This window comes from Neomonachus schauinslandi, chromosome 2 (assembly GCF_002201575.2).
Source record: "Neomonachus schauinslandi chromosome 2, ASM220157v2, whole genome shotgun sequence".
Taxonomy (NCBI): domain Eukaryota; kingdom Metazoa; phylum Chordata; class Mammalia; order Carnivora; family Phocidae; genus Neomonachus; species Neomonachus schauinslandi.
This window is the reverse complement of record NC_058404.1, coordinates 18679270-18695236: the sequence shown is the minus strand read 5'-3', so window position 1 is coordinate 18695236 and position 15967 is coordinate 18679270. Positions and strand designations below refer to the sequence as shown.

At 38.2% G+C, this 15967-nt stretch overlaps 1 protein-coding gene across 1 annotated transcript; it reads left to right on the top strand.

Annotated features, from left to right (window-relative positions):
* Nucleotides 1–610: 610 nt before the first annotated feature.
* TRIML2 (tripartite motif family like 2) lies at nt 611–14005 on the top strand. Its single transcript, XM_021694173.1, has 7 exons — nt 611–799; nt 1061–1156; nt 2982–3173; nt 4288–4428; nt 6447–6469; nt 6650–6750; nt 13416–14005. Exons 1-7 carry the CDS (start codon nt 611–613, stop codon nt 14003–14005), a joined length of 1332 nt encoding a protein of 443 aa, XP_021549848.1.
* Nucleotides 14006–15967: the final 1962 nt, after the last annotated feature.

Below are 15967 nucleotides of genomic sequence, written 5' to 3'. Positions count from 1 at the left end.
CTTGAGGTGCCTCACTCTTAGGCGCATGCGGACTTAAGAAGGGCCTCAAAATGGGCTCCTCCTTAAAGTTGGCACCCACGTGCCGCTCCCTCTTAAGGAGGCACTGGCAGCAGCCGCACATTATGGTTTGTGCAATCCCCGGGAGAGGGAGTGCTTCCTTAAATGCCTAAAGCGAGGCTTTGCCTCACTCTAGTCCCGGATGTTCCTCCAATGCTTTTAAATGCGCCATACCTTTCAGTAAGTACCTTTTCTTTCTTTCTTTTCTCTTTTGCTGCCTTTTTTTTTCTTAATATCTTACAGGAAAATGGTGTGCTGTGTTCTCACTTATAACTAATTCTCAGCCCATTGCTCTAAATTCTGAGAAAACTTGAGAGCCCCTCCAATCTGAGGACCTTGGTGTAACTCCTTGTGTCTTCTCCCCCAAGCGCGTGGCTGAGGAAGACCTGCTGGTTCGAGGAGTCCCGAATGCGCCGACCTGCTCTGATCCTCGGCTGTGGGTTGCACAGTGAGGTCGGCAAGTGTGACTGCCCCAAATCGCCCTGACTCTCTTCGGCTCAGCGTGCAGGGGAGTATTCCACGGCAGGACCGTCCCCGAGGGACGCCTGCAGGGATGTCCAAAAGGCTCAGCTCCCAGTTAGAGCAAAACATCCCAGAAGATGCCTGCTGTGAGGAACACCAGGAACCACTGCAGCTATTCTGTGATGAAGACCAAAGCCTGCTTTGCGGCCAGTGCTTCCAGTCGGAGGAGCACGAGAGTCACGTGGTGTGCGGAGTCCAGGAGGCTGCTGGCAATTACAGGGTGAGCCTCCTGCAGCTCCCAGGGCCCTCAGAACCTGGCTGCCCCCTCTTCTTAACTTATTTGGGGGACAGATCTCCTGATCCGCCAACACCATTCCCTCAGGCAGTGTTTATCAAAGAATACTAGATAAGTACCATATTTAGACAAACTTCAAGGCTAAGCCAGCGTGGGGCTATGGGCCATTCAGTTGTCTGAGATTGAACATCTAACTGTTCTAAAGCAATGACTTTACCTAGAATTCTGTGATCTGTTTCTCTGCAGAAGTTATTCCAGGAGATATTGAGCACATTGAAGGAGAAACTTGAAGTAGCTAAAAGCATATTGGCTGATGAGCAAGAAAGAATGGTGATGATTCAGGTCAGTGCTGATCTCCAGTCTGAGCAGGGAATTACCTATAATGTTGCATAGCAAATAACATGAAGTCAGAAGATAAATAACAAAGCAGGAAAAATCTTTGAAATCCATAGGTATGAAAAGTGTTAATTTCTTTACGAATGAAGAGTTCTTAAAAGTCAATAAGCAAAAGGCTAGAATTCAATAGAAAAATGATCGAAGAAAAGAGATTTCACAGAAAAAAAAAATGCAGCCATCCTTTAAACACTTAAAAAGATCCTGAACTTTGTTTATGGTAAGAGAAATACAAATTAACTCTTAAATCTGTGAAATGTCATTTGCAAGCCTTATTGACAGATAAAAAAAGATTGGTAACAGGATTTATACCAATGCCATGGGAGAATGAGCATCTCGTGTACCATTGGTGACCATATAAATCCTGAAACCATTTAAAAGGCAGTTTGAGAATTACTGTTCGAAACGAGGGCTTGTCATCTGTTATGCCCACTTCTGATTTCACACCTTCTCTTCATATTTAACTATTCTGTGCCAGGTATCCCAGATTCTGGGTCTTCTCCTTTTCAATTTTTAAAGAGAATAAATGGCCACTTGAGGATGGTAGAGGAAGAGAATTGACTGGTTCTCCAAGAATTTTTCAACCGATCCCCATTTTTTCAGCCTTAAGTACCATATATTCAACAGATATTGGGGTCCCACTGTTAGCTAAGGACTATATTAGGTACTGGGGATTTAGCAGCAGGAGAGAGGGAAAAAAAATGTCTGCCCTTGTGCAACTGAAGGTGAACAAAACAAGTAAAATGAATGGTACATGGTAAATGCTATACATTCTTGAAAAAAGGAAAGCATAATGGGATGTACTTTGAAATAAAGTGACTTTGTTTAGAATGTGGCATTTGAAAAAAACTCAAGCTGGTGAGGAACTGAGTTATGCAGTCTTGGAAAGAATCTGGTATGTACTCCTTTGGGGTTAGGAAGGCAGTGGAAACTGGTAGGTGAGGTCAGAAGATAAAGGGGCCAAGTCATACAGGGCAGCTGACTTTAAATGAAATAGGGAAACCAGTGGAAAGTTTTGAACAGGGGTAGCTTGATCAAATTTCCATTTTCACAGAAGCACTCTGGCTTCTGAGGCTAAGACTAGACAGTAGGAGGGTGAGAGCAGAGGTGGGGAAACCTGCCAGGGGACTGTTGAGGTCATGAGCAGTGGTCAGGTTCTTGATAAATCTCAATTCCATGGGGTCTCATGAGATGAAATACCATTAAGCTGCCTACTCCCAATGTACATCTCTAGCTCAGACTTCCAAGTGATAGACTTTCGTGTCCATCTTCCTACTCAGCATCTCTCCTTGGATGTCTTAAGTGACAACTCAAAATCAGGATATCCAAAACTGAGCTGCTGATACACTCCCCACCTCTGGGATCTATCCCTTTCTTGTTTATCTTTTTCTGTTCCAGTTGCTTTCTCTAAAAACCTTGGAGTCACCCTTTCATTCCTGTTTCCTTACACTCCCTATCCAAAGCATCAGCAAAAGCCATTTGCCCCACCTTCCAGTTTTCTTCATCTCCTTCTCTTTGTCACGGTGATCTTAGATTTCTCAGTTTTCTAAGTCAATTAACATTTCTTCATCTGCATTTCACGTTCTAAGATTATGGTGATGTTAGTTGATCTTGTCTCAAAACTTTTTTTGTCCTTTGTATTTACGCCTTTTATTTCTTCCCCTGTACTTTATATTTCCTTGTCTTTATATTAGAGTTAGAGCTGGAAAGTGACCATAAATATTTATCCGTGGCATTTAACTTGAAGTCTATCACATTTATATCTATGATGAAGGGAGAAGAGCAGGATTTTAAAGAGATGATTGAGTCTGAATATAGGATAAGGTTCCAGTTGATGGTTGAAGAGGAGATGAACTCCCAGAGCCTGCAAGGGTGCGTATTCAACCTGAACGTGAAGGAAGATGGTCTGAATCAGCTGATGGAATTTGGCACACAGCTGAAGGAGAAGTCCCAGGAAACGCTACAGGTGAGATGTGGAAAACTGCGTGCTCACAGTGTTTGGAAAATGAGAGCTGAACATTATGCCAATTCTAAAATGGGACATCCAGTGACAACCACGAATGTATTAAAAGAATGTGTATATTCACCCAGCAGTTCTATTTCTGATCATTTATCTTATAAATATACTTATATGCCTACAAAAAGATATAAGGATAAGGGAATGCCATAAAATTATTCCAGTATAAATCCATGGTTTAGAGGTAGTCTTTGAAGCCAGATTGATGAGGTTCCTATCTGGCCTCTGCTATTTACTAGTTTAACCTGTACATGTTGTTTAACCTGTGACTCAGTTTCCTTAGCTATTAAAATGGGGATAATACCCCTAGTTTATAATACTGTTGTGAGGATTGTGATAATCTATATAAAGCTCTTTAAACAGTGTTGTACGTATTATGCCATCAGTAACTATTAGGCATTATTATTAATGCTGCAATGTTTATGATAGCAAGAGATTAAATACAACCTATATTCATCAATAAAGGATTCTCAGAATAAATTGTACTATGTACTTACAATGAAATGCTCTTCAGCATTTAGAAAAAATAACAGCTTTATGTGTATGGATAAGGAATGCTCTCCAAGAACATATTATTTATTAAGAAAAAAACAAGGTGTGATATCAGCAATAGCATATAATATGTATCATATGTGTTCTTTAAGAAAAAAACAACAGCATGTGCTTTTGTGTCTACGTGGAACATCTTTGCAAGGATAAAAAATGTCAGTGGCTTGATTATTTCTTTTTGATTAAATTATTAGATTCAAATCTTAATTTAATGAAGGAAATAGGAAACTTTCTGAACAAAATGGCACAGCAAAATAACGTGATCTGTTTTAGGGTCGGGTTGTTATCTGAATAAGTGGACTACGTGTACACCTTCCACATCAGCATAAATATATTGTGTCAGAATATCAAATTTCAATTGAGGTGTCTTCCTTACCACACAGGGGTATTGGGCCTTACCTAATTATATGTATTTCTGGAGTGGCAGGCAGTAAAGTGGGTTTAAGAAACGGTTGAATTAGTGAATAAAAGAAATTACCACTTGTTAAATAGTAATAAGGAGATGCTTCTGCAGAGACTGAAGGATTTGGGGAAAGAGAACATGAATAAACTGAAGGAGAGTGAAGTCAGGCTTACTGAACAGATCTGCAGCCTCCAAAGGATCATTGCAGAGCTAGAGAAGAAGTGTGGGGAATACACCTTAGCGTTGCTCCAGGTAAGATTCCAGAAATGATCTTCATTACAGTATTTGAGAAAGGAGAAGTGGACAGTACTCATTAGGGGTCAGTTGGAGAATATTTGATGATTTTCAAACATACATGAAGGCTGTGTAGGCTATTTTCCAGTCACCAAAAGCATTATGAATTGTCTAAAATCTTGATATAGTGGAGAGATACTTCATGATATGAATTCTTACCTTGAGACTATCAATAATTAGTTTGAATTGAGAGGTCCCTTGATAGAGTAAATAATGGATTAGTCAAATTATGATACATCAATACAGTAGAATATTCTGCAACCAGAAAAATAGAATGAAACAACTCTATAGTGGTAGAAGTAATTTTCAGAATATTTAGTTAAAGGGAAAACATGCAGAACTGCTTTTTGCTTGGTTTTAGTGAATATGTATGTATGTATAGACATATGCTCATTAACGTTCACAGACTGCCTTTGGCAAAATAAACACAAACATTGAGCGGTAACCTTGGAAAAACAAGGGTGAGATTTTTTTATATAGTATTGCATATTTTAAATCTTGTAACATGCATTACCTTTCAACAAGTAAATTATTATCTTAAGACTCTGTCCATATCCTTCGGCCACCAGGCTTATATCTGCAAAGTGAGTGCTCTTATTTGAGAAGCCCTTACACGTAAACAATTAGGTTCTATTCTAGGGCCAAACCTAGTTCCAGACAGGTAAGGTAGGTATGACTCAGTTATGCTCAGCTTCTGACCTAGCTCCATCCACCGTCCCCAGTTTATTAGCAGTCTGCTTCACCTGCTCAACTCTTGTTACCCAGTGTAAGAAAAAAAAGTAAATGGGCAGAGTTTGAATTATGACCATTCTGGATAAGATGGCTGAGGCGAGGTATGGGAAATACGGCCCTTGGGAAATGCAAATCAAAACCACAGTGAGATACACCCTCTCAGCTGTTAGAATGGCTATCAGTAAGAGAGGATGGGTGCTGGTGAAGATATGGCGAAAAGGGAGCACTTCAACATTGTTGGTGGGAATGTAGATTGGTCCAACCCCTATGGAAAACAATATGGAGTTGTCTCAAAAAATTAAGAATAGATTTACTATATGATCCAGCAATTCCACTCCTGGGTATATACTCAAAGGAAACGAAAACAGGATTTCAAAGGGATACACGCACTCCCATGTTTGGAAACAACGCAAATGCCCATTAACAGATGAATGAACAAAAAAATTTAGTACATCTATTTAATGGAATATTATTCAGTCATGAGAAAGGAAAATATCCTCCCATCTTTGACAACATGGATAGACCTTGAGCACATGATGCTTTAAGCAAGATAAGTCAGAAAGACAACTATTGCATGATGTCACTTATATGTGGAATCTAAAAAAGTTAAACCTGTTTAAAAAACAGTAAAATGGTGCTTATTGGGGGAATGGGGTAGGGGTGGGGGGCATTGATAAGAGTGATAGTGTTTCAGGGTACAAACTTGTAATGAATAGTAATAAACCATAGAGATGTAATGCATGGTATAATGAATATATAAAACAATATAGTATTATAATTGTATGATGTGATAAATACTGCTACATCGGCAATCATTACAATATACAAGTGTATCAAAACACACTATACACCTTAAACTTACTGTTACATGTCAAATTTATTCAACAAAAGAAAAAAAGACATCAAGATTAAATATAAATCTTGCCAAGACATCATCTGATTCAGCAGGTTCCAAATTCCATATAAAATGACTATACAATCCCCACCTGTAATAAAACTAAGAAAACAAAAACACAAACATTTCCCTTGGGAATATAACAATGATTTCAAGCATTTTTCTGACTTTTACTATTCAGTGTTAAAATCTGATATCTGAGATTTAGCACCACAAAGCTGGGGAAATTACATACAAACCAAGTTTCATCATTCGAAGATAATTTGCAGGGGCACAGCTCAGAAGAGGCGTGGCTCAAATACCAGAGGTGTGGCTCAAATAGTAACCTTATCTCTTTTTCACCCTGTAGAATGCAAGATATTCTGTGGAAAGGTAAGTTTTCATTTTGGAATGGAAACATTGGGGTGGGATTCAGGGTCTGAAACGGGAGCACACAGGAGTAGAGATATTGGGGTAAGTAAGGATCAGGAGGTCATGTATTGACATCCATCCTCTGGATTGGTCGGGGCCTTGGGTCTGCACAGATAACTGAGATTGTCCTTTCTTTTATAGGAGCGAGTCACTACTGCTTCAGTGTCTGGAGCCCGCCCAAATCACAGACCTGAGTCTGTGCCAAGTAACAGGAATGAGCAGAATGCTCAACATTCTCCAAAGTAAGTTGACACATCCACGATTACAGGGCACTTGATTTTGTATCTGAGAGTCAAGTGAACATCCTAGATAAAAGATTCCAGAGAGCTTAAGGATTTAAAAAGATTGGAGAGTTTAATATGCTATACATATTGGAGAACCTATCAAGAAAATAACTGTATGATCTTATGTTGAAAGGCTCTCTTTTGCATATCCTTTCCCACTTTCCCAAGCCTGAAACGTGATCATAAGCAGAGTTTGAGAGAAAAAAAAAAAAAAAAAATTTAAACTTCTAGGGAAAAAATGTTGGGGCGCCTGGGTAGCTTAGTCGGGTAAGCGTCCAACTTTTGATTTTGGCTCAGGTCATGATCTCAGGATCCTGGGATCGAACCTCATTGGGCCCCACAATCAGCAGGGAGTCTGCTTGAGGATTCTCACCCTCTCCCTCTCTGTCTCAAATAAATAAATAAATCTTTAAAAAAAAAAAAAAAAAATGTCAACATATATAATGAAAGATTTATATCTCCTACCCCATAGTTCTACCTTTTCTGGAATGTCCTGTCAGTGGATCCATACAGTATGTGGCCTTTTATGTCTGGCTTTTTTCACTTAGCATAAAGCATTTGAGGCACATCCAAGTTTGTTGTGTCTATCAGTAGTTTATTCCTTTTTGTTTTTGTGGGGTACTCCACTGTGTGAATATACCACAGTTTATTCTCTTGTAATTCCAAGGCCAATTGAGTTGTTTCCAAATCTGTGCTATAAATATTTGCTTACAGAGTTTAATGTGAACATGACTTCATTTGTCTTGGTTGCATATCTAGGAAAGGGGTTGTAAAATTTGTTTTCCAAACTGTGTCATTTTGCATTCTCACTGGTAATGTATGAGATTCAGTTACTCCACATCCTCACTAACATTTCGTATTGTCATCTTTTTTTTTTTTTTTTTAAATACCAAGGGGCGCCTGGGTGGCTCATTTGGTTAAGTGTCTGCCTTTGGCTCGGGTCATAATCTCGGAGTCCTGGGATTGAGCCCCATGTTGGGCTCCCTGCTCAGCAGGAAGTCTGCTTCTCCCTCTCCCTCTACCTCTCCCCCTGCTTGCATTCTCTCTCTCTCTCTCTTAAAAAAAAAAAAAAAAAAAAAAAACTTTAAAAAAATATTAAAAGAGTAACTTATTAAAAATAAGTAAAGCAGACTTAATACGTATGTAGTTATATATCACTTTAAATTTTAATTTACATTTCTGAAATAACTAGTGATACTGAGCATATTTTCATGTGTTTATTTGCACTTTATCTCTTTGAAGTATATCTATAAACGTTTTCAGAATTTTTAAAATTGTGTTGTATGTAATTTAGTGTTGGGATTTCTTTATATATTCCAATTACCAGTCCTTTATCAGACATGTTTTGTAAATATTTCTTTCACTCTGTGATTTATATTTTTTATTAATTTTTTAAATTTTAATCCTCATGTTGTCACCATACCATATTATATTAGTTTCAGGTATACAATATAGTGATTCAACAATTCTATGCATTACTCAGTGCTTATTATGATAAGTGTACTCAGTCCCCTTCACCTATTTCACCCATCCCCCCCCGCACCTACCTCCCCTCTGGTAGCCATCAGTTTGTTCTCTACAGTTAAGAGTCTGTTTGGTTTGTCTCTTTTTTTCTTTGTTTGTTTTGTTTCTTAAACATATGAGTGAAATCATACGGTATTTGTCTTTCTCTGACTGACTTATTTCATTTAGCACTATGCTTTCTCTTTCCAACTATGTTGTTGCAAATGGCAAGATTTCATCCTTTTGTATGGCTGAGAAATATCCCAGTGTGTGTGTGTGTGTGTGCACGCACACGTGTGCACACCACTTTATCCATCCATCAGTTGATGGACACTGGGGCTGCTTCCATATCTTGGCTGCTGTAAACATTGGGGTGCATGTATCCCTTGGAATTAGTGTTTTTGTATTTTGGGGGTAAATGCCCAGTAGTGTGATTATTAGATTGTAGGGTAGTTCTATTTTTAACTTTTTGAGGAACCTCCACACTGTATTCCAGAGTGGCTGCACCAGTTCGCATTCCCACCAACAGTGCAAGGGGGTTCCTTTTTCTCCACATCCTCACCAACACCTGTTGTTTCTTGTGTTGTTGATTTTAGCCATTCTGACAGCTGTGAGGTGATACCGCATTGTAGTTAGATTTGCATTTCCCCGATGATGAGTGACGTTGAGCACATTTTCATGTGTCTGTTGACCATCTGTATGTCTAATTTTGAGAATGTCTGTCCATGTCTTTTGCCCATTTTTTTTTTTTTAAAAGGTTTTTTTTTTTTTTTAAGATTTTATTTATTTATTCGAGAGAGAATGAGACAGAGAGAGCATGAGAGTAGGGAGCGTCAGAGGGAGAAGCAAGGAGCTTCTGAGCTGCTGAGCAAGGAGCCCGATGCGGGACTCGATCCTGGGACTCCAGGATCATGACCTGAGCCGAAGGCAGTCGCTTAACCAACTGAGCCACCCAGGCGCCCTTTTGCCCATTTTATAATTGGATTTTTGTTTGTTTTTTGGGGTGTTGAGTTGTATCAATTCTTTAGATATTTTGGATGCTAACCCTTTATCATATATGTCATTAGTAAATACCTTCTCCCATTCTGTAGGTTGTCTTTTAGTTTTGTTGATTGTTTCCTTCGCTGTGCAGAAGCTTTTTATTTTGATACAGTCCCAATAATTTATTTTTGCTTGAATTGCCCTTGCCTCAGGAGACCTATCTAGAAAATGTTGCTATGACCTGTGTCAGAGCAATTGCCACCTATGTTCTCTTCTAGTATTTTTATGGTTTGAGTTCTCACATTTAGGTGTTTGATCCATTTTGAGTTTATTTTTTTATATAATGAAAGAAAATGGTCCAGTTCCATTCTTTTGCATGTAGCTGTCCCATTTTCTTTTTCCCATTGCATATTCTTTCCTGCTTTGTTGAAGATTAATTGACCATATAGTTGTGGGTTTATTTCTGGGTTTTCTATTCTGTTCCATTGATCTGTGTATCTGTTTTTGTACCAGTACCATACTCTCTTGATTACTACAGCTTTTTAATATAACTTGAAGTCTGGAATTGTGATCCCTCCAGTTTTGTTTCTCAAGATTGCTTTAGCCATTCAGGGTCTTTTGTGGTTCCATACAAATTTTAGGATTGTTTGTTCTAGTTCTTTGAAAAATGTTATTGGTATTTTGAAAGAGATTGCTTGAGTAGTATAGATACTTTTTTTTTTTTTTAAAGATTTTTTATTTATTTATTTGAGACAGAGAGAATGAGATACAGAGAGCATGAGAGGGAGGAGGGTCAGAGGGAGAAGCAGACTCCCTGCCGAGCAGGGAGCCCGATGCAGGACTCGATCCCGGGACTCCAGGATCATGACCTGAGCCGAAGGCAGTCGCTTAACCAACTGAGCCACCCAGGCGCCCGAGTAGTATAGATACTTTAACAATATTTGTTCATCCAGTCCATGAGCATTGCATATCTTTCCATTTCTTTGTGTCATCTTCAATTTCTTTAATCTGTGATTTATATTTTCATTTACCTCATAGTACCTTTTGAAGAGCAGAAGTTTTAAATTTTGAAATTCAGTTTATCAGTTTTTTCTTTTATGGTTTGTGTTTTTGTGTCCCATCCTAACAAATCTTTTACTACTCAAAGATGTTTTTCTTCTAGAAGTTTTAGTTTTTACATTTAGGTCTGTTATTCTTTTGGAGTTATATTTGTATATGACTCAAGATCTGGTACAACTCCCACCCCCACCTTTTTTGTACATGTATATATCCAGTTGTTCCAGCATCATTTGGTGAAAACACTATTCTTCATTAAATTTACTTAGCACCTTTGTTGAAAATCAGTTGGCATGTACAAGCCGGTCTGTGTTGACTCTAATAGGTCCATTGATCATTGTGTTTATCCTTTTGCTAATACCACACTGGCTTGAATTTTACTCCATAGGAAGTCTTAAAATTGACATGTGAGTTCTCCAAATCTGTTCTTTTCAAAATAATTTTGGCTACTCTAGATCCTTTGCTTTTTCACAAAAAATTTAAAATCAGCTTATTGGTTTCTACAAAAAAAAAAAAAATGGAGACTTGGATTGGTGTTATAGTGAATGTTTAGATTAATTTGGGATAAGATGATATATTTCTATTTCGGTCTTATTTGATTTCACTCATCAGTGTTTTGAAGTTTTCAGCAAACATATTGTACATATTAGATGGATCCTTAAATATTTTATTTTTTTTAGTGTTAATAGCGTTTCTAATTGAAATTTCATTCATTTCCAGTTTATTGCTGGTATATAAAAATAAATTTGTATATATTGACATTATAATTTATGACTATGCTAAACTTACTTATTAGAGCTAGTGGCTTTTTTAATAGATTCTTTGTGATTTTCTACAAAGATAGGCAGGTAATCTATTAATACAGCAGGTTTTGTTTCTTGCCAGTATGTACGCCTTTTCTATATTTTTCTCACCTTGTGGTACTGGCTTTAGGAGCTCCAATATAATGTTGAGTAGGAGCAGTGAGAAACATTTGCCTCCTTCTTGATCTTAGGGTACAAGAAAGCATTAAGTCTTTCACCTTGAACTTTGATGTTAGCTGTAGGTTTTTTTTTATAGTTGCCTTTCATAAAGTTAAGAAGTTCTCCCTCTAGTCCTGATTTGTTAAAACTTTTTATCATGAACAGATGTTGACTATTAGATGCTTTTTCTATCTCTACCAAAATATTTGTATTTTTTCTTCATGTATTAATATGGTGAAATATATTTTTTCATATGTTGGCCCAGACTTGGCTTCCCAGAGTAAACTCTTGGTAATGATGTTTTATCCGTTTTATTTATTGCTGGATTCAATATGCTAATACTTTAAGGAATTTTTGCATTTATGTTATTGAGGCATGATGATCTGTAGCTTTCTTGTAATCATCTATAGATACTTTAGTTTTATTTTCATTTCTAGATAATCTATTCTGTTCTTTGTCAAATCCACTTGGTCTTACTTTTTAGCTTCCTATATCCTGTAGGTATTTTTAAGCTTTTCTTTTTTCTTCGAATATGTAAGCAAAAACTATTTTAGTTCTGTGCCTAGTAATTCCAATATCTAAAGTTCTTCAGATTTATTTCTGCTAGTCTCACTTAATAGTGCTTTCTTACTTTGTGAGTGTGTGTTTGATTTTTTAACAGTAAGCTTCGCTTTTTTCCTTGGATATTATTTTTAGAAATTGAGTCCAAGAATGAATCAATGCATTATTCCAGAGAGAATTGCATTTGTTTCTGCCCATCTTCTAGAAATACTGAAAGCCTGGGACAACTTAAATTTAAATTTCAAGGTTTATGGCTTTTAAGACCACCCTAATAACGATATGAATTGGGCTTCAAGTCCAGAAATGTAAGTTCATTTGGCAGCAAAACTTTCTGCTGGATTAGATATTAAGGTAAAAAATAAGGAACTATGCCAGGTTTTATGGTTTATGGTTTAGCAAGTGAAGAAATAATTATGCTCTTAACTGAAGTAGAACTGGAAAGGGGTAGTTTTGAAGTTCCATTTTGGACATAGTATGTGTGAAATGCCTCTGTTATTTCTAACTGGTATCTGGCACCTTCTTTATGAAGTAAGCCATGGGGCACCTGGGTGGTTAAGTGACTGCCTTCAGCTCAGGTCATGATCCCAGGGTCCTGGGATCAAGCCCCGCATCGGGCTTCCTGCTTGACAGGGAGCCTGCTTCTCCCTCTCCCTCTGCCGCTCCCACTGCTTGTGCTCTCCTGCTCTCTCTCTGCCGAATAAATAAATAAAATCTTAAAAAAAAGAATTCTAATGGGTTAAAAAAAAATTATGAAGTAAGCCATGAACATATAGAAGATATTTAAAACTAAGGCTAGGTGAAGTCACCTAGGGAGAAAGGAGTACAAACTGTAAAAAAGGAAGACCCAGTCTTAAGCCCTGAGAAATCACAATATTTAACAGTTGAGGAGAAAGAGATAAGAGAAGGAACAGTTTGAGATACGAAGGCAAGTGTCACTGTCATTCAAGGATAAGAAATCACATTGAGCTCTCTTGTTTGCAGCTTGATTTTTTTCTGGAGGATTCCCACAGGTTTTCCAGCCTCTGCTAATACGTTCTTTTGATTTACTCAATATCAAGAGCCTGCTGGCAACAGTTTCTAAGCATCTGTGTCACACTCTGGTGATATTTAAGGGAGAGCAGTTTAGTCACAGGGAAAACCCTGCTCTGTTAGGAGATTCTAATGAGTCTTTAGGGGAATGAAGCCTGGAGTTCGAGGCTTGGAGGTCTTTAGGAGAGTAGTTGGCTCCCAGCTGATACGTGACGAGGATTGAATACCATTTTTACAGCCTGCCAAAATTCCTTTCTGCTCTGACAGAACCTCTGTGAAGTCCATTACTCTCCTTCCTCCTCAAATTGCATCTCCTTCCATTATCTCACTGCCCTCTTCTTCTGTGATGTCCAGTTCTTGAAACAAAGCTCAGAGGTCACCTTTCCTGAACTTTGAGATTGCCTCTTCCGTATCTGTGCCTGCAGCTTGTACGCACTCACTGGCAAGTCTCTTCGTGGTAGACATCCTCAGTCTCTGGTGGTGGCATGGCTGACTCTAACCGAATCGAACTGAATTTCTCTCTCCCCGCAGGAGCTGTGACTTTGGATCCTAAAACAGCTCATCCCTGTCTGGTCTTATCTGAGGATCTGAGAAGCGTGAGTCTCAGAAATGTCCAGCAGGACGTTCCTGGCAGCCCGGGGAGATTCGTTTTCAGTGCCACCGTGTTGGGTGTGGAGGGTTTCACCTCAGGGAGGCACTACTGGGAGGTAGATGTGGAAAAGGCAACCAAGTGGCAGTTGGGGATTTCCGAAGATGCTGCCAGCAGCGCTCGTAACCTGCCCGCTGCTTCCGGAGATAAATTCTTACTCACAGGTTCCATGATGGGAACTGATTATACATTCTGGGTCTTTCCCCCTCTGAAAAGGGTCTTCTTGAGAGGAGAGCAGATGCACAAAGTTGGAGTCTTCCTAGACCGCGAGTATGGGCAGATAGCCTTCTATGATTTGACAAACAGATCCCTCATTTATAATTTCTCTTCTCTCACCTTCCGGGGAGCTGTCAGGCCCATATTTTCTCTTTGTATCCCAAGTGGAGGCACAAGTTCAGACTCGCTCAGCATTTGCTTTCCTCATGTTTCTTCTTGTGATGTTAATGTTAGCCTACAGTCTTCCTCGACATGAAATCTAAGACCACAAGGGGCCAGAAAGTAAAGAGCTTGACTTTGTAAAAGAATCTATATAAAGTAATCCAATAAAAGTTTCTAACACTTGATTGAGTTGGAATCCAGTTTATTACCCCAGAGCTTTTGCATTCATGTGGCTTTCAACACCTATTTCGAGAAAGAACTTATATTGAAACTGAGTCATGAATGATAATGATGGAAGGACCCTACACTAATTAGAACAATAAATGCATATGCAGCATAAAATTAGGAACTTAGAGAAGTAATATAGTCTGGAATCTCTAGGACTAAGTTAAGGACTCTAGCGATTTCTGAAAACACAATTAGATATAATCAAGACTTTAGATTTGAGAGTATCATCACAGTGACATATGAAATGAAGACATCCTGTGACTGATCCTATGCTGACAGTGTCAAGACTTTCTAACATCATTCCAAACAGAGAACTTAATTTCCCTGGGTATTTTATTGGGTGGGGAGGTGGTGGTGCAGAAAATGTGAATATTTTAAAATTATTTTTTTCAAGTATTCTACTACTTTCTTACAAGGAAAAGTAGATTTCTTAAAAGAATCATGATAATTCAATGCTTTGAAACATATAAGTAATACTGTTGGTTTATCCTAAAATCACCTGAGGATTTTTTTAAAAATCCAAATATCTAAGCCACCCCTCTTGACACACAGCATTTACATTCATATTTTGGGTTGGAACCCAGGCATCATTTTTCCAGAGCTCTCTGAGTGGTTAATATGCAGCCAAGATTAAGAAGAAAATTAGTAGAGGCAAGAAACAAAACAGCTAGTTTGGTCAGTGGCTGTAGCCTTTTGTGTGGCTCGCAATTGTGAGTCTTAAAATGTAAAGACATGGTGATAATACTGGGGAGGTAGACTCTTTGGTTTGCAGATGAGAGTAAGTTTTGCATGGCCTCTAGTGATGAGCAGGTGTGAGTGGTTCATGTGACTGGGACTGCCAATCAGACTGCTGTTTTAGGAAAATTGTTGTAATAGAAGTTGCTTTAAGAAACCATACGTCTTGGATATCTGGGCTAAGTAAGATGAAGGATATCTTGGGTCATCAGGAGCCACCAGTGGTTTGAAACGCCTAGGATCATCCCATCACACTGAGGAGATATTGCTACCCTTAAAGCATTTTGCATATGGTAAGTTTTTTGCCTAGGATACATTTAAGTTAAAAATCCAATTTCATACTGTACTTATTACTTGGAAATAGTTCTCTACAAATGTGTAGCAAAGTCAAGCTATGAGGCTCTTTATAGATGAACTACTGATACCTTTCTGGGTTAGGAATTAAGGGAAGGCTCACAGCTGCTACCAATCTAGACCTACTCCTACCTTCAGTTGAGAGGGCAGGCTGCTTGAAATAATCTATCTGAAGCTAAAAGAAGGAAAGGTAAGTGACCTCACTGTAGTTAATTTCCTTGATCTTGTATAAAGCAAGAAAAGGATAAAGAGAAGATAAAGAATTCACGGGGAAGCCATTTGAGGTTCTGATTTCTTGGTTTCCTGATTACAGTGTGATAAATATCATCCATCAGTGGTAATGGAAGTTAAAAAGCACATAGACAGGGAATGTGAAAAGATGGAGAAGGTTACATTTTAGTTGTCTTTACAGATTGGAAAGTGTAGGAGAGAATGGGAAATTTGCCCTGAAAAGAACCTAGTGTCAGATTGGAAATTTATACCCACAGGAGAAGGAATTCTCTGTAGCAATAGATGAATGTAGTAGGATGACAAAAAGGATAGTAAATTTAAATACTACATATTAAGATAATTTAATTTATAATATGCTGTCTGCAAGGTAAGGTTCCAAACAATTTATATGTATCATCTCGTTCTTTTAACTCTCTTTTAATTTACAGAGTCAGAAATACGCTAAAAATCACCAAATAGTAATACAGACTCTTAAATAAACAGGCAGTTTAATCGTCCCACCCACACA